This window comes from Scleropages formosus, chromosome 1 (genome assembly GCF_900964775.1).
Source record: "Scleropages formosus chromosome 1, fSclFor1.1, whole genome shotgun sequence".
Lineage (NCBI taxonomy): Eukaryota > Metazoa > Chordata > Actinopteri > Osteoglossiformes > Osteoglossidae > Scleropages > Scleropages formosus.
This window is the reverse complement of record NC_041806.1, coordinates 49,964,655-49,988,284: the sequence shown is the minus strand read 5'-3', so window position 1 is coordinate 49,988,284 and position 23,630 is coordinate 49,964,655. Positions and strand designations below refer to the sequence as shown.

Genomic DNA, 23,630 nt, shown 5'->3' with positions numbered 1-23,630 from the left:
TGCATGTAATCAAGAGGAGCTCAGCCCCCCTGCAGGTCAATTCACTTGAGAAAGGAAACAGGCCCTTTGGTCATTGTTCTCTGTGGAGTATTTTGTAGGTGGGGATGCTCTGTCTTCAGTCCAGTTCCTTCAAGAGTATTGATCATGAGTTCCATTGTCCGACATAAACTTTGCATCAGGAAAACGTATGAATAAAAAATATTCCTTTCTTCAAAAAGTATGTGTTTTTGTAACGGGGTGTGTTTAGTGTCCAATCAGTGAAGTGAGTTGATCAGAAGTTACTGAGATCTGAGATCTCTCTGAGGCTTCCACCACTAAGGCAAAGAGCCCACCTCATGCGGGGGAAGAAATATTGTTCTTCGCAATCACCATTAAACATTTAAACAGAAGGAATTCTATAAAATGGAGCACTTTTCCAGCTACAGGATGTCTTTCCTCAGAAATTGAGGATGATGAATAGACGATGAATAGAATCCTCCCCCATAAAGGCTCCGGGTTACAAAGCGCACAATGCAGCCTCTTGCCGCTTCCTGGTTTGTCAACTTGCTTGGCTGCCTTTTCCAAAAGCTTTTATAAAATTACTGTCTCAACAGGCCCCGCCTGCTTTCCTCGCAGTGGATTTTGCCTGCTCTCCTCACAGCGCATCCTGCCTAATTTGACCTATTACGAGAGTTTGTTTTAAACGAATCAGCAGTGCATGTCTTTTCTAGACATTTTCTGTCCTCCTCTGGTTTAGTACACAGTTTCAAAGGAAAGTATGAGCTCAAGTGGAGCTGGCACTTTCCTTAGCCCCTCATTGGCAATTCACTGGCCGTCACAGCAGTTGGAGGATGTTTGCACCATTCTCTGCCTTAACATTTGCTGTCAGGACCCTGCTATTAACTGCTCTGGTGTTTGATGGGGCTGCCTGCCTGCTGGCTCAAGTCTCACTTTTCATTGGTGAAAGGTGTTACACCACAAAGAGCATTTACATTTATTCATTTAGCAGGTGCTTTTCACCAAAGCGACATCTCATAGAAAATACAATTTGTGCATTACCTTAGGAGAAAGACATAGGTCCAGATGTATTATTCTCAAGTAGTTAGTTTTCTTTTCACGTAATGCACCGATGTTCCTCACACAAGTAAAATTTAACTGGACTAGGTGTTAAGAGCACCGAGTCCGGTTAGATTTCTTTAATAAATGAAGTACTCATTTGTATTCTATCTCTGGTTTTAAATTGCACATGAATTGCAATTACTCACATTCAATAGTCAAAGTCATGTAACTGCCGAGCTCTCGACAGCTTCCAGGGACCCATGGAGACACAGCTATGGTGGAAAGTTGCATTCTGGGTTCTTCACTGTCCCGGTGGTTTTTGAACCCCTATTTTGTAGAATGGGAGGGTTCCCTGCATGCAGCATCACTTAGTTGCTCACTGTGTTCCAGAAGGGTCATGTGATCTGCGTGGAGTTCTGACCGTTGACTGTGTGAGTCATTGTCCGAGGGCAGATCAATATTGGGCCTTAATACATCCATTCTGTCCTGGTTACACAGCCGTGGCAGGAAATGAAAATAAATCACTCTGGGAGAAAGGGAAATGACGCGTGCTAAAATTAAACCTGAAAATATGGTCTGAAATGACCTTTGCAACACCTAGTGCAGGCTTGTCATAAAGACACAGTTGAGTCAGATGTCTGTATTAACATTTATGAATTTGATATATGTCAATTTGTCTGATTACAACTGCACCATGAGCATCTATCAGAAACATGTGGGTGCTCTTGTATGAGAATTGGCTCTATGGGTTGCTCACTGCCATGTGGGTGGGAAGTTCTATTTTGTGTAAATTGCTGCTGCTCTGAAGGCAGGCATTCCTGTTGTGAAAGCGGGACTTCTTGCTGCTCCAAAGAGGCAGGAAGTTCTGACCTGAGGAGGAACTGCTGTGCATGAGAGTGCAGCCATTGACTGACTTCCACAGGGATGGTGCAGCTTTGGTTCCAGCGCTGGCGTGTCTGTTCAGCAAGATTGCTTCAGAAACCCCTCACCGATTATACATTATAAGCCATTTCACTGAAACTCCCATCAATGTTTTTTTTTTTTTTTTAATTTAAACCGCTCATCAGTGCTCACCTCTAACAGCTGAAGTACAGGGGGCATGACCCTCTTTCTCCAGACACTCTCCTCCACTTTGCCAGGTCCTTCTCCTCTGCAGCAGTGCTGCACTTCAGGGAAGGTTCAGTGGTTTCCTGCAGTTTTTCCCAGAAGTGTCATATTCCCACTGCCATCAGTGTGTTGGATTTGGTTTTTTTTTCTTTTTTTTCTTTTTTTTTTTTTTTTTTTGGTTAAATTTAAATCACCTGTAGTTTGATATCTGTAATAAAGAGGACATCAGCATGTAGCTTCTCACTATCTGGACATTAAAAAAAACTAAATAAATGTGTGTGTGTGTGTGTGTGTGTGTGTGTGTGTGTGTGGAGGAGAAAATGGTACATAAACAACACATCGATAGTTCGTTGGAAATTTGCTCCACTGTGTTTAATTTCAAGGCCATTTGATCTATTTATGAGCGGAGATCCCTGGGCTGTACATGGCTCACCATAAAACTCCTTCACTTATTTAATGTACTATTTATACAACAATGTTGTTCAGCTTTGATGCTGTTGGCCAATGAGAATTCATCTGGCCCAACATGTGACCTGATGGAGCCAGAGTAGTTTGGTACCAGTGAGAATAAACTGGGTTTTTCAGTGGTGTTTGGAGACCGAGGAGTGTGGATGGTCCACGCTTTTACGCCCATCTTTTACATCCTTTCTCCTCCGTGGAAATGAGGTATGTGGTGTGTAGTTTTTCTGCCAGTGCAGTTATTGATATAGACTCATGGGTGGAGGTCAGGAGATTTTCATCCTCACATGTATACTGGGAGAGCATCACACTAGGTAGTTAGGGGCCTCTCCCAGTTCTTCTTCCTCTACCTTCTCTGCTCCTCCAAGGTCCAGCCCCTCTGTGCTCCTTTGTTTTCAGGCATTATTGAAACTTCCCAGTTGTCCTTGCTCCTCTTCCTGAGTGTAGTGACTGTATTTATTTTTCTGACAGTTTTCTTCAGAGTGATTTAGAGTGTTAAAATACTGAAAATTTGCCCATTTACACAGTTGGATCATTTTTACTGTGTCAATTCAGGCCAAGTACCTTTCTCAGGGGTATTATAGCCTGAGGGCTTAATTAAACTTGGGACATTTAAGTGGAATGCAGCAGCTTGAACCACTGTGCCACCTGTTTCTTGTATATTAGCTGATGCCTTTGTTCAAGGAGACTTAAAAGATTAGATTATGAACTTTACAATGCTTTACCCATTTATACACAAGCACCTTGATCAAGTGTGGTGTAGGACGGGTGGGATTTGAACCAGGAACCTTTAGATTGTATGGCGACGTTCCGAACAACTACACTACAGCACTACTTTCTTCTCAGGCTCCTCCATCTGTCCCTCTCTTATGCCACCCTACTCTACATCCCACTCTTGTCTCCTTGGCCCTGCCCACCTTCAGCATCTCCTTGTTACCATGCCAACGACAGCAGTGTGGTCTCCCTGGACGTCATTTTACCTCGGCTCAATCATGTTGTCCTGGTTCATGATCCACAGGTATCTGCCCTCCTGTCTTCTGTCATTTCCATCATTTACTGTTAATCTCAAGCCTTGCAGGGGTCGCACACATCTCTAGAGTTGTGTGTTTAACACAATGCTGCTCCTGTTTGCTAAGTGCTCTTCAAAGTGCTTGCTTCTCTCCCCTCCCTCTTCACTCCCCGTCTCAATGTCTGTACATTTTTTTTCGTTGACATGGGTGCGTGTCACTTTTCCACTAACCGCCTTTTAGACCCCACTACTCCTCCCTCAGTACCAGAGGCGCTGGTGGACTGTGGGTTGGATTTGTGGTAGTCTGGACTGTTCATCACTGTGCTTCTACAGGTGGTGCAGTGTGATACAGCACCATGGTGATGGCTGCAAACCTCTGAGTTTTTAATGTGCTTGTGATGTTTTTCAAAGTTAGCCTTAACCTTTTTCCTAGTGCATGGTGGGTCAGGACCAGGAATTGGAAACATATGGCTGCCAGTTTGTGTCCAGGTATTCAGTTTATATCGAATTTCTCTTGGACTTCTGGGGAAAGGTTCCCATTCTGACAGCCTGTAAACTTTGTAAATGGTTTTAATACAACATTTTACGTAGCAGCAAAATAACATAAATTAGCAGATAAAGCAGTTTGTGGTGCCATGTCCCCAGGGCCATGTGGCTTAAGGACATTAATGGTCCAGTGGGAAATTTCCTTTAGGAACAGTTTCTTCTAAATGGTGGCAGAGGCTGGGGATTGTTGGGGGTGGGTGGGGGGGGGGGGGTCACTTAGCAAGAGGAGACCTGACTCTGCTTTGATTGCACCTCCACGGAGCCAAATTGAAGGCTGGCGTTGAAAATGAGGCAGAGTTCCTCGTAGCAGGATCCTCTTGCAGCAGAGGACTGGAAGGAGTGAGCAGTTAAAATTCCCATCAGGTAGGAGAGGAAAAGGCCGAGTGTGAGAGGAAACACTGAGCAGAAAGAGGTTTGTTGGGATGGGTGGGCTGGGGTTGAGGAGGCTTTGCTTTGGGAAAAGGAACTCACAGCAGTAAACATCTTATCCACATGTGCAGGAAAAAACACACATCGCACATTGATGCACACATTTAACACATCACACGGATGCATCACACATACACAGAGATACACATGCTGTCAAACACACATACAGTGTACATTCTGGGTGCTTCACATTGACCTTTAATGCAAAGAAATTTTCTGTCCCACCCTGATAGAACTAGTTACACACATCAATCTCCTCATGAGGCTTAATTTTTCATGGTTTACTATTCTTGTGAGGACAGTTTAATCGAATGCTCCCACAAGTTGTGCAAAACACAGTGTTTACACTCACACACACACGCCCTCTGTGTTTGAGTTGTGTGTTTGGAAAGGAAGGGGCGCAGCGCTGTTGATCAGAGCTCTCATCTCTAAAACTGGGCACTGTCCCCCTGACAGGAAGTGGAACTGCTGTGATAAGGGTGAGGTTCAGCCCACAGGAAGTGTTTTTCTCCCTCCCCTCACTGTGGAGGTAGAGGGTGTTTGTCTGGACGACAGGGATTTGATGGAGCCTGAGATAGCATCCTTCAGAGCTCTTGCTCACTGTGGAATTTAATCAGAGGCTCTGCGCTAGGGAGAGAGGGCCTCTGCCAGTCAGCTTCGACACACTTCCTGCTTGGCTGTACCTAAGGGGAGTCTGAAAATGGTTCCGCCCTCACCGTTCCAGGTACCCTACCCGTGGTGTGTCGAGGCAACCGATCTATTCGACTGACCTCCATTTTGGTGATCTGCCCTTCCGACAGCCAGCTGACAACGATAAGCTGAGCATCTGAGGTGTGTTGTTCAGCTGACAGTGTGCCTTCCTGTTGAGTCCCTCTACTCTGCAGCTAGGCATGTTTTGAACAAACATCTTGGTTTGATCAATATCAGCCCCACATACATATTCACGCCGTCATTTTTTCTTTCCAAGTCTACATGATGTGTCTAGAGAATTGGTTATAGTGGGGTTCTGGGAAAATGCGCTATACAGTTTTCCATATTGTTTTTCTGATGTCACTCCTGTGAGGTTCAGTCTCTGATGAATCAGTATTTCAAGCTAACAGGTGAAAGAGAGTCCATCATCCACAGTTAACTGGCCCACCGGTGTCTTACTGGGGTAAAGCTGTCATCCTCACCGAGTCTTGATCACCTGCACGTTGGCTGAGAGCTTTCCATCTAAAGGCTCAAGGTGTTGCTAAACCTGAGCCTGCATGCCACACCCCCTTCCCATCATCTCTCTCTGTCCAACTGCCCCTGAGTCTCATTTGGGAAAGCTTTATTTCCTTAGAAGGGTGTTGGACTCAGCTGGTTGTTTGAGGAACAATTGGGATGAGGACCGGACCAAGGAAAGTCGATCCTGGGTTAGTTTTTTAGACAAGAATGACAGCAAAGTGTGGGATGTTGCTGGTGTTTCAGTGCACGTGTTGCTCTTTGTCAGCAATTGCATGGGTTCACACTGCCTCTCTATTCACTTTCCAGTTTTGTTTCATCCACCCGTACAAGGACTTGTCAAAACCTCATATTAGAGTCATACAATATGGGGATGTTCAGTTTATGGGCTGCTGTGTGACTGCTTTTCCCTCGCTTTATCTAAATGCATTGCTCCCTCCTTCCTGGCTCCTCCTTCCTGCCTCTTACCAGATTTGTGATTACGTCCAGAGCCGGATCCGATATTGATCTGTGCATAAACTGTGCATCAGACGACAGCTCCGGCTGCATCGGCTGCTTGACCTCACTCTAATGAGCATCATTTTTTTAAATAAGCAGCCGTAGAGTTGGCACGATAATCAATGCACCCCATGTTCAGCTAGCTGCGCCTGTGCTGTAAATTAAAACCGAAATGTGAAATAACCATTTACGCAAAACTTTTTCTAAGATCATTTTCCAAATTCCTTGCTGAATATTAATCCTCTGGACTTTTTGATTGTAGTGTTGACCGTTTGTCGGCTCTGCTGGTCCTCCTGTACCATTTCTACCACCTCTGGTTTTGAGTTTCTCAGCTTACTTGTTTATCACATTGTTGCATTTTATAATTCTGTATTTTATTTACAGCTGCTCATGCATCCTGTCTGTGGTGCTGCTCAGCATACCCCTTGCTGACGCTGCTCACCACTTACTCTCATTTTGTGCAGGTGTGTCCTCCGTGTTTTTCTTTAATGCCCCATCCCTCAAATGGACAGACCCTGTGTCTTTTTGGATAGAGCTGTTGATTCTGTGTACCACTAGAAGCGCCTGTGCTTCAGGGTCCAGAGGTGTTTTGGATTTTCTCCTACTTTCCAGTTAGAGCGCTATCTCTTCTGGAGACTGCAGGTGTGAGGTTAAGCCACAGAATCCCAGTTCTTCCATCCAGAGAGTGGAATTATGGGCATATGTGCTGGGCCTGAGGTTTAGCCCCCTGCGGATCCTCCCCCCCAACCAGCAACGCCCTCTTACCTCATGGTAATCCTCTTAACTTATGAAACGCAATGGAAGTTTCACCGTACTCTTCCTCCGAGGGTGGGCTGTGTGGGAGACCTCCTTCCTTCTCTTGGCCTTATTCCTAGAGTAGCTGCTCTGTTGCTCAGACCTCAGGCTCTTTGTCCCCTATGGGCAGGTAGGGGACACTTGCAGAAGACTGGCAGAACATATGTCAGAGAGCTTCCCTTCTGTGTGGGACTTGCTTTCCTTGGACAACTGTCTTGTCCTGAAAGTCTGTGTCAATGTGTTTTTCGTTTTGGGTCTCAACATACATGTACAGCCAAGCAGTGTGTGTTGAAAGTGTGTGTTGACATTTTTCCTAATCATGTTTTGTGTAAATAGCTGGGGGTCTGTTTACTCAGGAACCTGTCCTTCAGGGCCCTGTGATACTCCATGCGGGCTGCTGTGGGGAATAAGTAGTTAAAACTAGTAAATGCATTGTTGGCAGGTCAAATCCCAGGAGTGTGCATCTGCTGTTGTACCCTTCAGTAGGATACGTACCCTAGATTGCCTCAGTAGACAGCCAGCATGGGATGGGATGTGTATAAACTTTGCAACTTCCCTGTGGCAAAAGTGTTTTCTAAGCCAGTGGCTAAGAGTTGCACAGGTGGTCTTGGCAATGGTTATGATTGTAATTGTGATGGCGGTGATGTTTCTGGCAATACCTCCTCACCAGGTTCTACATGGGTCCCTCTGACCATATTTGAGTGTCTTATCGTTTCCTACCTGTACCCCGGTTGTGTTTTAGTGGGCCTTAGCAGATCCAGGACAGACCTCAGGAAGTAGGCGTGTGCTGGTTGGGGTTGGTGGGGAGAGGGTGTACAGGAGGAAGGGAGGGTGCTCAGGGAGATCACACAGCCCCACTGTAAGGAGGCGGCTGGTAAAGAGAGGCAGCTCTCCCTCCCCCTGTCAGATCAGACGCCTGCCCCCATCCCCCTGGAGGCGTAGCGGCAGGAAAGGGGCATACCTCCCCCTATTTCCTGGCAGCTCACATTCCTCATTTGGGCCATAGTCGTGTCGTGTGGTCGTGCAAAGCTGCCGTTCACTTGCTGTTGGCTTACTGTTTGTCTGTCGTTTGTCGTTGGGCCCAGCTCTCCCCCAGCTCCTTCAACGTAACAGAGGGATTCTCTGTGTCTAATTGAGAGCCAGAAGCCAGGGGGTAGAAGGAGCAGCTGCTGGGGCATTGCGCTGTGTCAGGGTCTTGCACCGGTCTCTCCAATGGTCACAGAGAGGCGACCTCGAGCAGAAAGCTGCGCTGCTGTCCAGTACCATGGTGTCCAGGGAGGATGAGGGTGTCCTCCTGCCGAGCTGGCCTTCATCTCGGGGAGTGTGTATGTGAGATCCGCCTGCTTCTATGGACCTGCGTCCAGCTGGAGTGCACTGAGGACTCTACGATGTAGTCTGGAATGGGGAGCCGCAACTCCACAATGATCGGCCTTAACTTCAGCTTGCAGGAACTCCTCAGGAGGTTTGAACAGGTACACAGCTCCTAAAGGAAAGTAGAAGCTAAGCTGTCACAGAGGGTGGGAGGAACTCAAGGCACAGCGGCTCCACATGAATAGCTCATCTGCCCAGTTGTTAACGCCACTGCTCACTGAAGACCACATGGCTGCATGAGGGGAAATGCATTTCTGCATGCTGCTCCTTCATCTCCTGCATGGAGAGTGTTGTTTTTATTATTTTTAAATTTTTTGAAAAATTTGTCGTGTTGGTATCTCATGGTTCTATACTCATACCTCTTCAATTAGGGCCGCCTAAATATATCATTGGGGTCAAACGAGACAAAAGGCATTTATTTAACCTAATAAAGGGACTTCATTTTTTATTGTGCTCATAAATGTGTTTCCTGCTGCAGGCTGAATGAAACTGGACATCATCTATCCCTGTACATGATGTTCTTTAGGTCCTCACATGCAGTTCCAGCTTTTTTCACACTCTAAAATGTTTGTCTGCTGGTCGAGACATGCTGTGGAGATACCTCTAGAAGTTAAAACAACCAGAATAGAATGGGATGTGAAATTAGATAATGTATATGTCAACATAGTACAGTGAAGCACATAATGTGGTTTCTTCTCTTTTGTGTTGTGAAATTGGGCAGTTGGTGAATGTGACCACTTCAGACTCCCTGGTGTTTTTGGGAACCTCAGTTAGCGAACTCTCCTTAGAAAACTGTTCCCATGTGTTATTTAGTTCGTCTGTAGAGAAGGAACTGATTCAACTGAAATAACTCACTTATGGAAGTTTGAGAGATGGTCAGCCTCATGCCCCCTCACTCTCTGTCAAATCAGAGCCCAGTTAGTGCCTTTTTCTGTCATTTTGCTCCATTTTGTGCCTTTTTCTGGAAGTGTTTTGCTGTGAAATATCATGGGGGGTGGCATGGTGGCACAGCAAGTAGTGCTGCTGTCTCACAGCACCAGGGTGGTGCGAGAGGGTGTGGGTTCGAAGCCCACCCAGTCTGTGTGGAGTTTGCATGTTCTCCCCGTGTCTGCGTGGGTTTCCTCCGGGTGCTCCGGTTTCCTCCCACACTCCGAAGACATTCTCTTCAGGTTCTCCATAGTGTGTGAGTGACTGAGAGAGAGTGTGTGTTCCACTGACGTATGGATGAGTGACCCAGTGTAAGTAGTTTATCTAGCAGTGTAAGTAACCTTGGCAAATAAGGTGTGTGGGCTGATAATACTATATAGAGTTCATTGGAAGTCACTTTGGAGAAAAGCATCTGCTAAATAAATAAATGTAAATGTGACTATGCTGATGGCCTTGTCTGTAAACGAGAAGTAGGTGTGAACTGTTGGGAGCTGCAGGAATACAGTTCCTGTGTTCCATATTCAGGAAGAGGCAGGCCATTCTGCTGGATCTGGCCCTCCTGGCACACGGGCTCCTGTGTTCCTGCTACACTGAGCTCTGCCCACTTCCAAGGACAGACACACCTCTCACAGTGCATCTTCAGCAGGTTGCTTATGTTTTTTTCTGCTTTTCAGATGTACAATGTGCTCCATAAGTGTGTTTACTAGTTGACTGTCTTTGATGCGTGACCTCAGACTGGGTAAAGATTGACACCAGGTTTCTCATGTTGTTGCATGCTGTTTAAAGCACGAGGCAACACTGCTGTGGTGTCCTTCAAAAGGACTTCTTGTGATGCTCCCCTCTGACCCCTCTCACTTCTGTCTCCCATTCAGGACATCCAGACTGAGATAGATGCCCACAATGACATCTTCAAGAATGTGGATGGAAACAGATCCAAGATGGTCAAGTCCTTGGGTAGCACAGATGAAGCCAGCTTTCTGCAGCAGCGGTTGGATGACATGAACCAGCGATGGGGTGAGCTGAAGGCAAAGTCAGCTAACATCCGGTGAGTTGGGAACATGTGTGCAAGCTTTCGCACACACTTCTTTACCCATAGTTTACTCTCACCATTGTTGTTTGTCGGCACCTGTTATTTGCGGTGAATGACTGAAGTATATGAGCAGTACACTAATTACCATTTTCAAATGTATTAATCTGTTAACTATTAACTGTGCAACCTGGTTGTGTGCAATGCTGTTTTTAGGGAATTCCTTTTGTTTCGTAATTATCTGTTTGTACTTGTCGTACACTTTGACGATACTGTATGTAATGCATTTTAAATATATATTTTTTTTTTTTTTTGCTGGTTTGAATATGACCAGGTGACCACACTGGGGATTTGATCCAAATTGCTAATAGGGGAGACTACATGGACACTAAGTCCTCTTACAATGTGTCAAGGTGGGGTGGAGCGCTTGAGTTTCACTGAGAACAGTTGGACCTAAAACTCTGGAGTTGTATGGATTCGACACATCTCAAGCTCATCTCATCGATCACCATGAAGCTCTGTTTGCTTCTCCTTCACCTCACCTTGGAACTCTGTATGCTGCACCTCCTCATCAACATGGATCCTAGTTTACTTCTCCGCTTCTTTCTCCTCCTCCTCACCTTGGAACATTGTTTGCTTTTCCTCCTCCTCACCATGGAACTTTGTGTGTTTCTCCTCCTCCTCACAATGTAGCTGTTTACATCGTGAGGAGGAGGACGAGAAGCAACTTTTTGCTCCTCCTCCTCACCATTGGAGCGCAGACTGCCACCAGAATTGGTGGCCTCATTCTGCTGCATGATACATACGGAACTTTGGAACCCAATCATACCTCACCTTCAGAAAAGGTCACGGTATCAGTGGAGCCAACACCCAATGGTGTCTGTCAATGTGCAGTTAGAGCACTCTAATAGCTGCCGTGCTTCCTTTCTGTCCTGCGACCCCCACCCCCTCTCTGTCCCTGAGCTGTGTGAAATTAGCTGGAGCCGGGGCTGTTAGAACACACAGTCCTGCTCTGATCCCGCCTGCATCTGCAAGAGAGGATTTTCACTGTCTGCTGGGCGGATGTCATTCCCCAGTGCACTGGAGCTCCTACCCCCTGGGGAGTGGACTGTCTGTGCAGTGCTTAGCAGGCTGTGTGTGCATTGATATTGTCCCTTTTTTGTAACACTGTCTATACAGACCTGCTATCGGCTAATGAGTGTGTTAATGAGGTTTGAGTGTCATTTGAGTTATCACCGATTAGCAGATTCAACTGATGGTCCCAATAGTTGCTTGGTCCTCACAGTTTCTTGCCTGGCTGTTAGCATGGAGTATGGGGTGGATGATAAGGTCTTCTGCTTCCTAGTGCCCACCTGGAGGCCAATGCAGAGCGGTGGAATCGCCTCCTGGCCCTGCTGGAGGAATTGGGCCGGTGGCTGTGCCTGAAGGATGAGGAGCTCAACAAGCAGATGCCTATTGCTGGAGACCTGGCCAGCCTACTGCAGCAGCAGGTCCACTGTGCGGTCAGTAACTCCTTCCCTCAGTACTATCCTCTACTGCCCACCTTCCTCAATCCCCACCCCTTAATGCAGCAAGAGGTTCACTCAGTGATTGGTGAATTCGTCACCCTAAAACACTCCACCCTCTTCTATAAACCTGTCTTCTCCATCAGAGTTAATCCACAATCTTGACACACCTTATCTGTTTGGTGATTTAATTTTGAGCTTATTTTATTGTTTCCATGGTTTCTGCTGATTAATGAAAAAAATTGCACAGTGGTATGTTCAAGAGGAGCTCTTTAATCTCTGTAAACGTGCACTTCAGTGTTTCTCCCGGTGATAAGTTCACACCCCGCAAATTCCCCGATCTCGCACTGTGGCTGTGGGATGAAGCATATGAGCAAGATGTGCCTGTGGCTGTGGTGTGATGCTGTGCGCAGCACTGCGTGGAATTGCAACAGTCTAGCCAGTGTGCTGCTCCCTTTCCTGTCTGCACAGATTGTCCGGGTTGATTTTGAAAACCCAACACACCGTGGAAACGGGCCCAGTCACGGGCCTTTGAGTTTGGAGTCTTGCCTCTCACCAAGGTGTCATTTCTATTCAGGGATCAAAAGCAGGCCTGAACCCTGATGCTCTGTTCGGTTTTGGATGAATGCATTGCAGATGTTTATTAAGACACCCTGTGGGTGTGGTTAATGTGGAAAGGAGCCTCTTAGAGCAGTCGTCCTGGTGCAGCTCTCTACAATAGCAGATCTGCTATAAAAATCCCTTCTGTGTGGACTTGAGTTCCTGTTCCGTCGAAGGGGCGCTGTTTCCCATCCTCTTGCCTCCACACACACCGCACTGTGGTTCTTTATGTATAGATCAGGAAATGGGCCTCTCGAACCCACATTTCCATCTAGGCTTGCAGGAGCTCATTTGCTCTTTCCAGAAGAGCTTTAAATTAACCGAGAGTGTTATGTTCCCAAAATAAGGGCTGAAATTTGACCTTTTATGGGTGTTTTTGTTGTGAGATTTTGGATCCTCTGAGTTTTTGCTTTTCTCCCTCTATTCTCCGTTGTCTCCTCTCAAAGAGAGACAGGCTTTTTCCTTCATGGTTGAAGGTAAAGGCATCAGTCTTCATCTGACAGCGGGCCTTTTGAATGGGACACTGCTGCCTCCTGTTTCAAGGGCATCAATTGGCACCAAAGGCTGTAAGGTAGCTTCGCTCATCTACTTCTGCCCACTTGGCGGTCCCGCACACGAAAGGTAAAGCACGGAGGTTCTCAGTTTTGGCTCCGTTGTGGTGGAATGACCTCCCCCTCTCACTTAGAACTGTTAAAACTCTGTCTACATTCAAGAAGGGTCTGAAAACTCACTTCTTCTGGACCCCCTTCACCCATGAGCTCTCAAGCTCATGTATGGTGTAAATGTTCATGCACAATAACTTTATGATCATGCCTAGATAAGCCGGTACTCCTGTATTGTACATAAATATTTGTGTACCTAAAAAAAAAAAAAAAAATTGTAGGAAGGTGATTGGCATGGTAAGTGCCGAGTCGAAGCTGACCCATAGCGACCACTCGCGTGGTTTTCAAGGCAAGTCAAGGGAGGAAACAGAGGTAGGTTGCCTGTTCCAGGAAGGTGATTAGGAATTGTCTGTTCTGAGATTCATGCACCTACTCGTGCAGTGAACATCGGTGTGTTAAGTGGAATGAAACAAAGTTTACTTAAGAATCACGTCTGCAGCTATGTCTCTTTCTCTTGACGTAATGCACAAATTGTATTTCTCTTAGATGTATGTCGCTTTGGAGAAAAGTGTCTGCTAAATGAATAAATGCAAGAGCGTAATGTAACTGTAGAGACAATCTTGATGGAGTAAATATACCACAGTGGAGGCTGAGCAGGATACAGCGAATGGCCTTTCTGATGATGCTTTGATAACTTTTAGGGGTGAAGAGGGAAGCCAGTGGGTTAGAATGAAAAATGAGGGTATTGTCAGGGAGAAACCCTGTTAGACAGCAAGTAAATGTTGTCTCAGTGTTGTGGTGATATTGGCTGCACCATTGTGATGGAATCTCAGTCTAAAGCCAAAGCTGACCTGGCTCCTCACCCATGGAAGTTTCTCTATGGTTCGAAGGTTTCCAATTACTGAGCCATTATCATTAGCCTTGGAATGCTAAGTATCTGTTCAGGCTTCATAACATTTTTGCTGCATGTCCATGGGTTCAGAGGCTGTAAGCAGACAAACAAAGGTGCATAGAAACCAGCAGGAAATGAAGAGAAACAGACACAATACAATAATCTCCCTGTGTGGTGAGATGGCACGGTGGCACAGTGAGTAGTGCTGCTGTCTCTCAGTGCCCAGGTGGTGCGAGAGGACGTGGGATCGATCCCTGCTGAGTCTGTATGGAGTTTGCATGCTCTCCCCGTGTCTGCGTGGGTTTCCTCCGGGTGCTCCGGTTTCCTCCCACAGTCCAAAGACATGCTCTTCGGGTCCCCTATAGTGTGTGAGTGACAGAGAAAGTGTGTGTGTTCCACTGATGTATGGATAAGTGACCCATTGTAAGTAGTGTATCTAGCAATATAAGTCACCACGACGAATAAGGTGTGTGGGCTCATAACACTACATAGTTCTCTGGAAGTCGCTTTGGAGAAAAGTGTCTGCTAAATCAATAAATGTAAATGTGTATTTACTGCAGGTTGCACAAGTGAGCAGCTCAAACACTTTGAACACCCAGCACATTGTTCTGTGTCATTTGGCCTTATGTGGATGTTTCCAAGAACCCCTTAATCTGTTTCTGGTGTAAACATCTGGAAAGATGGAAATGCACACAGAGATATGACCCCTAGCTCTGGAATGCAATAGTTTGGCATTGAGCCGAAGCACATAATCGTTTCTTTTCAGTTTAGCCAGTCAAACCCTCCACCTCTCTCTTTAACTGAGGGGGAAAGTGGTGGGGGAGTCAGGGGCAGGGGGGCGGAGCCTTGTGCACACAGATCACACAGATGCTGAAGGGTTGTTTAACCCCTGAAAGGTACCTTTGATGGGCCCTGAGGTGCTCATCCTCCTTACATCAGCCGTACAAGGAGAGCATATAGGGCTCAGTCACACACTATCCCCTTTAGGAATCAATCACATAGAATATACACCACCTGTTCTAACTTTGCCTGGTGGTGTAGTGGTTAGAGCAGTCACCTTGCCATTTGAAAGTCCTGGGTTTGAATTCTTGCTCCGACTGTAGTACAGTTGAGCAAGATACTCTCAGTTGAGATACTAAAAAGTACCCTGCTTTTTAAATGGGTAGGCAGCATCTCTGTACTGAGTGTAAAAACCTAATACATTGTCATTTTAGACAAAGCAGATAAACAAGTAGTGTTGAAAGTAAGGAATATTATCAGTTTTAAAGTTCAAAATGATTTTTTTTTTTTTTTCCTGGCGATTTTTAGAGGTGCTGCCACAGGGACATGGGAAGCGTTTTGATCTGTTTTTAATCTGTGTTTATCAACTAGTTTGCATGTAATAGGTTGTATTAATCATGCTTTTCGTTGTATAATAATTAAAAATGTTTAGTGTCTAAGATTAAAGCCATCCATCAGCTTGATTGAATTAACAGGAAAAACATCTGTGCTACACACTGATTGGCTCTGAAATCTCTTTTCTGTAGAGGAAGGTATCTTATTATAAGTATTACAAATTCACACTAATAATCCAGTTAACCACAAACATAACTGCAAAACACATCATACGATGTTAAACTTTTTTAATGCTTTTCCTATACTTCAATTTTATTTGCCATGAGTCCTGATTTAATATTTGTGATTTGGATTTATTCTTAGCAACAAGTGGTACAGTGATTAGAGCCACCACCTTACAATCTAAAGGTGGTTCATGCTGTAGTACCATTGATCAAGGTACTTAGAATTGATACAGTACAAATTACCTTGCTGTATAATTGGGTAAATGATTGTAAAGTTGGTTCTCACACTGCAAGTCACTTACACAAAGGTGTTGGCTAAATTATGGTTGTTGTAGTATTATTATTATTATTATTATTATTATAAGCTAGGAGAAGGCTGTGGTGCCCTGAACATGAGTCTGATCTAGTGTCATACCAGATTAGATGCAATACTAGATATTAAAACTGTAGACACAGCCTGATGATTTCAAGGTTAAACACCATTTGCACAACTAATAAATTATTGTTGGTTTAATTATTACTGCTCTGATTTTGTCAGTTTGGGAGGTTCAGCTTCGTAGGCTTTTGCTTTAAAAGCAGTGTTAGATACAAAGTTTGAGCCTGTAGAAATGGCGCAGGAATGACTCCACCTCAGGTGGAAGCACTACTGAGCTCAGGTTGTTATTTTGCACAATATGACTGAATCATCTCCTGCTCCACAGTGGTGTGATGAGCTGTGCACAGCCCCCACATGTGATGGTATCAGCTATGCGGCACCTTATCAGAGGAGCATTTGCAGCTGTGGAGGTGACCGTTTAGCCCACTGTCCCCAAGCGGGAACTTCATTTAGCGCTTTGCTTGACTGAGGATGTGACCTGCTGAAATCTGGCCTTAGCCCGTTGATGTGCTGCAGATCACTAGATTGGCCAGCTTGTTCGAAAGGAGGTGTTCCCGATATATTAGGTTCGCCTGCCTTGCACCTTACTAGCACTACCTCAGTCTCTGTCACATTGGTGGTTGACGAGTTCTTTTGTCACCTTCTGAAGAGGCATGAGTGAAAGAATCGTGCTCTGATCCACAAGATCACATTTTTGACATTATTTCCCAAGGTGATCTTAGGAGGATGGAGGGGACATCACCTGAGAACGCTCATTAGAGACACAGCTGTAGAGCGTTGCCATAGTAATTACAATGACCACAGGCGTGACTCAAGGAGTCTGCGTTGCCTGTGCATTTGTCTGCAATGGCATGAGTATGTGAGGATGTGCTGAAGTGCTTGATATTAATAAACTGGCTTTTTCCAGAATGGGACATCCGTGGTCTGACACACTGCACCCCCCCTCATGCCTGTGTAATGACTTATTTTGTTTCTTCATAAACATACAGTGCTCAATCTGCTTTCTCCTTCTTTGTTCTCTTCCTGATGAAGTATCATGGCTTGCTTATATTTTAATTAAAGGAAATCAGTCAAATTGGAAGTGACTGCCCCTTAAATACTTTATTAGCTTTTTGCTTTTGCAGATGAGGGAATCTGCTGGTTGTTTAATAAAAGGGATTCAGCTTACCCATGCTTACCCTCACCATGTCTGCACATCTCTGCCCTCATCCCCCCAGTTTGTCCCATTCGACCTGAGGACAGCCAGGTAGTATTTAAATAGGATGGAGTCTCTAAAAAAATATTTCATCCAGCTGCGCTGCTCAGCCCCCTTGGGAACGGCTCTCTTTCTGCTTACGTATTGAGGTTGTTAGATGTGATCTAGTGCCTCAGTGATGGGAGTCTGAGGGAAATATTCTGCCCAGGAAGCAGAGGTTAAACCCCAGGGAGGCAGTCAGAGACACTGTTAGGCAATAGAGAGAGCAGTGGTTTAAAACTTGGTCTCGTCTCCTCACTACCTGGTTCTAAGAAGTACTTAACCTGAATTTGAACCGTATGTTTGGGTAAAACTATAAACTACATAATGTAACTAATAAAAGTTGTTACGATCCATCCTTGCTACATCAGACTATTTGCAGGTTTGAAATGGCTGGCTGTCCAATTACACAAAACATAGCATTGTGAATTGCCTTGGAAAAAGGTTCCAAATACATAAATAAAAAATATCCCCAGAAAGGCAACAAAATGTCTTGTTCTTGAAGTTTTCAGGGAGAATGTTTTATTTCTCATCCTTCTGTGGCCTGAACTCCGTTTGGTCTCCTCTCAGCCTCTTTCTCATAGCAGGGAAGTCAAGTAGACATTAGAAAGCTTAATTTTTTCAGGTGTGTAATTGGGCAGATTGTTGTTACCTGGTGTGTTTGGTGGATCACACAACACACTATAAATCCAGTACAAGTGTCTGGTCTTGTTTCATTTGGGAGGCCGCGGAAGATGTCGTCCTGGTGTTCATGAAACCACTTTTAAATTTGTGATTGAATTTAATTCTGATTGTGAATCACAGTGATTTGTGAAAATATATACCCCATTTTTTATTTCGTACAACAACATTATATTTTTCATCCAAGTTTTGGTTATTTCCCCATTATAATAAATAATGGTTATTTATCTAATGGGATAATTTCACAGAAATGGTTACATTAATTTATTATTAACTCCATTATTTGAGAAATGGGTGTATTTATTTAATACACAAAGTGACTAGAAGCTATAGCCATTGAAAACAAATTGCTTATTGTGCAAGAAGTTGTGTTCCAGTAGCAGGAGTTACATCTCAAGCCAGTCTGACTTCACCAGTCATAGAATAAAAACTCATTAAACTAATCTGCTGAAAATTCAGGTTTTTTTTGACCCACCACCTTTCAATCAGTGGACCCTGGAATCCCTAATGTTGCTGCAGTACCTTTGATCAAGGAACTTACCTTATATTGATACAGTAAGAATTATTCAGTTATATAATTTGGTAAATAAGTGTAAGAAGCTTTCTGTACAAACCATTCATCTTGGACAAAAGTATTTGCTAAATGAATAAGTAATATTTAACATGCAGTTGCTGTGTTTTGCAGTAAAGACAATGCAGGCAGCAGTGTGGCTTTAGCTATAGCAGTGCATATGTGCCTTTCCACATTTACATTTTGATTGCCTGTTTGTGTGTACACCCCCAGGCCTTGCAGAAAGAGCTGAATGAGCGTGAGCAACTGGTGAGCAGCACTCTGGATCAGGCACGCTTGTTCCTGGCTGACCAGCCCATCGAGGGTCCGGAGGAGCCGCGCCGGAACCTGCAGCCCAAAACAGGTGTGGCCCTGTAGTGGTGGTGTAGTAGGGTTCAGCCTCATAGTAAGTCCCGTCCTCAAAAATGAGACTTCACCCTGTTTTTAAGTAGTCGAGACACCAGAATTTTAAATGAGCCACAAGCTCATAAACCATGCCGTTTCTGAGCCAACAACTTTGACTCTCCTTAAACTTGTGTAGTTTAGTGAGAGCAGTGGCCTTTGTTGGAACTGTTTTGTATGAATAATTTACAGTGTTTGGAGGAAAAAAGCTGCCTTGGAAGGTGAGGTGAGTTCAGTGAGTCGGGGTGGCCAGCTTTGGTGATGCTGGAACAATCCCCTGAAGTTCCCACTCCGTATCCACAAACCCTCATTATTACTATAACGAGTAATGATCCCAAATAACCCTTGAAATGCTTTCCTCAGAGCTCACTGCAGAGGAGCGCGCCCAACGTGTGGCCAAGGCCATCCGTAAGCAGGCGGCAGAGGTGAGTGAGCACTGGGAGCGGCTCCGTGCGAACGTCGTGTCCTGGCAGGAGCAGCTGGAGCGGGTGCTCGACAAGCTGCGCGAATTGGAGGGGGCCATGGACCGGCTAGAGCTGCGGCTTAGCGAGGCCCAGGATGTGCAGACCACCTGGCAGCCTGTGGGTGACTTGCTCATCGACTCACTGCAGGACCACATCGACAAGACCATCGTAAGTGTTATGCTCTAAGGATAGTGCTAAGGATAGTGGAGCTCCAATCTGTGATGAGTCGTGATCCCATGTTGTCTGTGTCTGGTCTTTCTGCCTGAATCAGGCTCTCAAGGAGGAGATTGTGCCGCTGAAGAATGAGGTCCGGGCCATGAATGAGCTCTCCGGTCAACTTGTACCCCTGGACATGCAGCTATCCTCCATCACCACGCGGCACCTGGACGATCTCAACATGCGTTGGAAGCTCCTGGAGGTAAACGACACTACTCAGCAGTGCTGTGGTGCTCCCCCCCCCCTCCCCCCCCTGCTGTGAGGGCATGTAGACTGACGTGCCTCTTAGGACAACGAGCGCTCGCTCTGCATTGACAGCATTGCGAAATGGGGGCTGCGTGTGGCGCCGGTGAGCTCCCAGTGGGATGCGGCTATAGAGTGTATGTGTAAATTCTGCTCCTGTTCACTATGCTTGCCAGGGGGGTAATCGATTCTGACAAGCCAGCCCTCCCCCCAAAACACCATGAAAGGTCTCTGAGGTTTGAAAAAATGAGTACTTTCATTAGTGGTGCAAATGAAAGAGGTGGGTGCATTGGAACATAGTTTTGGACATGGCCTGAAACGAACTTGCAGCATATTCATATTGGTAGTGCAGGAGAACCTGTTATTATACTTCCTGTTAGTCCCTACCCAGTTTTAATATGAGTCTTTCTGTGATGCGGTTTTTCCATATAACTGACCGGGGACAGCTTGACGCTTGGCAGGTTGGAGCACAGTATCAGCAGTGACCTTTGACACTTATCATTATTTCAGCTTTTATCCAGAGTGATGCAAACAGTAGAGATATTTCTGCTTTGTACAGTTCAGCTGCTTTGTTCCTGCATAGTAGGGAAAGCAAACCATGTAGTGATTAGGGCTCTCATTTTGTGATCTGAAAGTGTTGGGGTAATCAATGGGGAAATCATTGTAATTGTGACACTGACACTAAGTTGTCTTGAACGAGGGTGTAAGTTATTATAAAGAACACCTCACTTAATTTGGACGCTTTTCTCCAAAGCAGCTTAACCATATTAGGCTACTTACAATTATTTACCCATTTATACAGCTGAGTAATTTTTACTGGAACAATTTTAACGTAAGTACCTTGCTCAAGGATATTATACAGTGCCGTGAAAAAGTATTTGCCCCTTCCTAATTTTTTTGCATATTTGTCACAGTTAAATGATTGAGATCATCAAACAAATTTTAATATTACACAAAGATAACCTGAGTAAATACAAAATGCAGTTTTTAAATGATGATTTCATTTATTAAGGGCAAAAGCTGTCAAAACCTACCTGGCCCCATGTGAAAAAGTAATTGCCCCCTAAACCTAATAACTGGTTGTGCCACCCTTGGCAGCAACAACTTCAATCAAGCGTTTGCGATAACTGGCAATGAGTCTTTCACATCGCTGTGGAGGAATTTTGGCCCACTCTTCTTTGCAGAATTGTTTTAATTCAGCCACATTGGAGGGTTTTCGAGCACGAACGGCCTGTTTAAGGTCATCCCACAGCATCTCAATCGGATTTAAGTCCGGACTTTGACTAGGCCACTCCAAAACCTTAATTTTGTTTTTTTTGAGCCGTTCAGAGGTGGACTTGCTGGTGTGTTTCGGATCATTGTCCTGCTGCATAACCCAAGTGCGCTTGAGCTTGAGGTCACAAACTGATGGTCGGACATTCTCCTTCAGGATTTTTTGGTAGAACGCAGAATTCATGGTTCCATCAATTATGGCAAATCGTCCAGGTCCTGAAGCTGCAAAGCAGCCCCAGACCATCACACTAGCACCACCATGTTTGACTGTTGGTATAATGTTCTTTTTATGAAATGCTGTGTTAGTTTTACACCAGATGTAATGGGGGACACACCTTCCAAAAAGTTCAACTTTTGTCTCATCAGTCCACAGAATATTTGCCCAAAAGTCTTGGGGATACTCAAGATGTTTTTTGGCAAATGTGAGACGAGCCTTTGTGTTCTTTTTGGTCGGCAGTGGCTTTCGCCTTGGAACTCTCCCATGGATGCCATTTTTGCGCAGTCTCTTTCTTATTGTTGAATCATGAACACCGAGCTTAACTGAGGCAAGTGAGGCCTGCAGTTCTTTAGATGTTGTTCTGAGTTCTTTTATGAGCTCCTGGATAAGTCGTCGTTGCGCTCTTGGAGTAATTTTGGTAGGCCGGCCACTGCTGGGACGGTTCACCACTGTTCCAAGTTTTCTCCATTTGTGGATAATGGCTCTCACCGTGGTTCGCTGGAGTCCCAAAGCCTTAGAAATGGCTTTTGTAACCCTTTCCAGACTGATACATGTCAATTGCTTTGTTTCTCATCTGTTCTTGAATTTCTTTAGATCGTGGCATGATATGTTGCTTTTTGAGATGTGCTTCACTTTGTCAGACAGGTTCTGTTTAAGTGATTTCTTGATTCAACAGGTCTGGCAGTAATCAGGCCTGGGTGTGGCAAGTGAAATTTAACTCAGCTTTCCAAAAAATGTGGTTAATCACAGTTCATTCATAATTTAACGGGGGGGCAGGCACTTTTTCACATGGGGCCCAGTAGGTTTGGACAGCTTTTTTCTCTTAATAAATGAAATCATCATTTAAAAACTGCATTTTGTATTTACTCAGGTTATCTTTGTGTAATATTAAAATTTGTCTGATCTCAATCATTTAACTGTGACAAATACGGGGGAAAAAAAAAAAAAAATATCAGGGAGGGGGCAAATACTTTTTCATGGCACTGTACCTGGAAGGGAGGCTTGACCTTTGGGTCCAAGGATGGCAGCTTTAACCATCACGCTACCAGCTGCCCCAAACACAGGCACTTCAGTCACACGTTGCCATAACCCGGATTCGAACCGGGGTTGTTGAAGCCACAACACAAAGTACTGAGCACTATACAGCTGACCTTGAACTTTTCAGCTAGATCGTCCTGTTCCTTATCTCTGTCCTTTACGTACATGCACATGAAATAGTTTGGGGTCTGAGCCCCAGGATGGTTGATGAGTCTCAGGTGCTTCCTTCTCTGTTAATACCATGTCTCTGTTTCTTTGCAGGCAGCCGTAGAGGACAGACTGAGGCAACTGCAGGAAGCTCATCGGGACTTCGGACCCTCATCCCAGCACTTTCTGTCTAGTAAGCAGACTTGCAACTCTTTCCTGTCACTGCGTCATTTGTAGGATTTGCTTTTGCAGGGAAGAATGTGTTGGTCAAATGAAAGTGAATTCCTCCACCTGTGTCATGTCCTACTGCCCCAGCCAGTAGGGACCCTGCTGGATTGCAAGTGCTCATTAAATCAAAGAGTGGAGCGGCTTCCTGTTCTCCTCTTCCCCTGGATTTAGAACAGAGTCCCTGTATGGCTGGAGAAGTCATTGACCTTCTTTTTTGCTTGTGCTTTAAATTGGGCCTGTGACAAGATGACGGCTGTCAAAGTAGTGCTGGTGGGCGAAAGGAGGACCTAATTTTTTCAGCCAAACCAAATGATTTTCTCATTTCAAAGTCGAAGAAATCTGGAGCGGGAGGACTGAGGGAGCTGAAACCCAGAGTACCTCAAAATGGTTTGTGTGGTGCTGACCTCTCTTACCTCCAGGGATTTTTGTGACATCATGACAGTCATCTGTCACCTGAAGAAGGTTTTACATGATTGTCTCCTGTTCTGTCCTGTGTCCTCAGTACAGTGAGAATTCTGGGTCACATGTTACCTGCACAGTACCTCATTTCAGCAAAGTGTGAAATTGGCTTTCAGATTCCATTTCTGTCCCAGGAACAAAACAAATTCAAACTGTCCTGGTGTGATACCTAATTGTCGTACTCCTTAGAGATAAAAGGGAATAGATTTATCCACCAGATTAGACAGCGAGTTAATAGTTTCCTACCATTTGACAGAAATGGATGTTTTTGGGCTGCTCCTGGATTAATTATGCATTTCTAATTCTGAGATGTTTGTGTTCTATTCGCAGCCTCCGTGCAGCTTCCGTGGCAACGTGCCGTGTCCCAGAATAAGGTTCCCTACTACATCAAGTACGTTATTTTTGCTTTTTCTCAGCTGTATAAGGAAATTGGCAAAATGTTACCAGAAATAGACCGCTTACTCACTAGCCCCCCACAGGCTCCTGGGTTCAGCACTTCCCTACAAATGTTGGCAGTTGTTGAAAATGCTAGC

General features: G+C 45.1%; 1 protein-coding gene across 4 annotated transcripts in view; it reads left to right on the top strand.

Annotated features, from left to right (window-relative positions):
• The window catches only part of utrn (utrophin), a 110,192-nt gene that overhangs the window by 61,511 nt on the left and 25,051 nt on the right, over positions 1-23,630 (top strand). For 3 of the 4 annotated variants that reach the window (XM_018730242.2, XM_018730239.2, XM_018730238.2), the window contains 7 exons: positions 10,258-10,430; positions 11,758-11,914; positions 18,646-18,775; positions 19,177-19,445; positions 19,549-19,695; positions 22,525-22,603; positions 23,428-23,488. In XM_018730242.2, the coding sequence (XP_018585758.1) occupies positions 10,258-10,430; positions 11,758-11,914; positions 18,646-18,775; positions 19,177-19,445; positions 19,549-19,695; positions 22,525-22,603; positions 23,428-23,488 (1,016 nt within the window). Of the gene's footprint in view, positions 1-7,984; positions 8,560-10,257; positions 10,431-11,757; positions 11,915-18,645; positions 18,776-19,176; positions 19,446-19,548; positions 19,696-22,524; positions 22,604-23,427; positions 23,489-23,630 lie in introns of those variants that run through there. The other variant, XM_018730240.1, reaches the window with a different exon arrangement.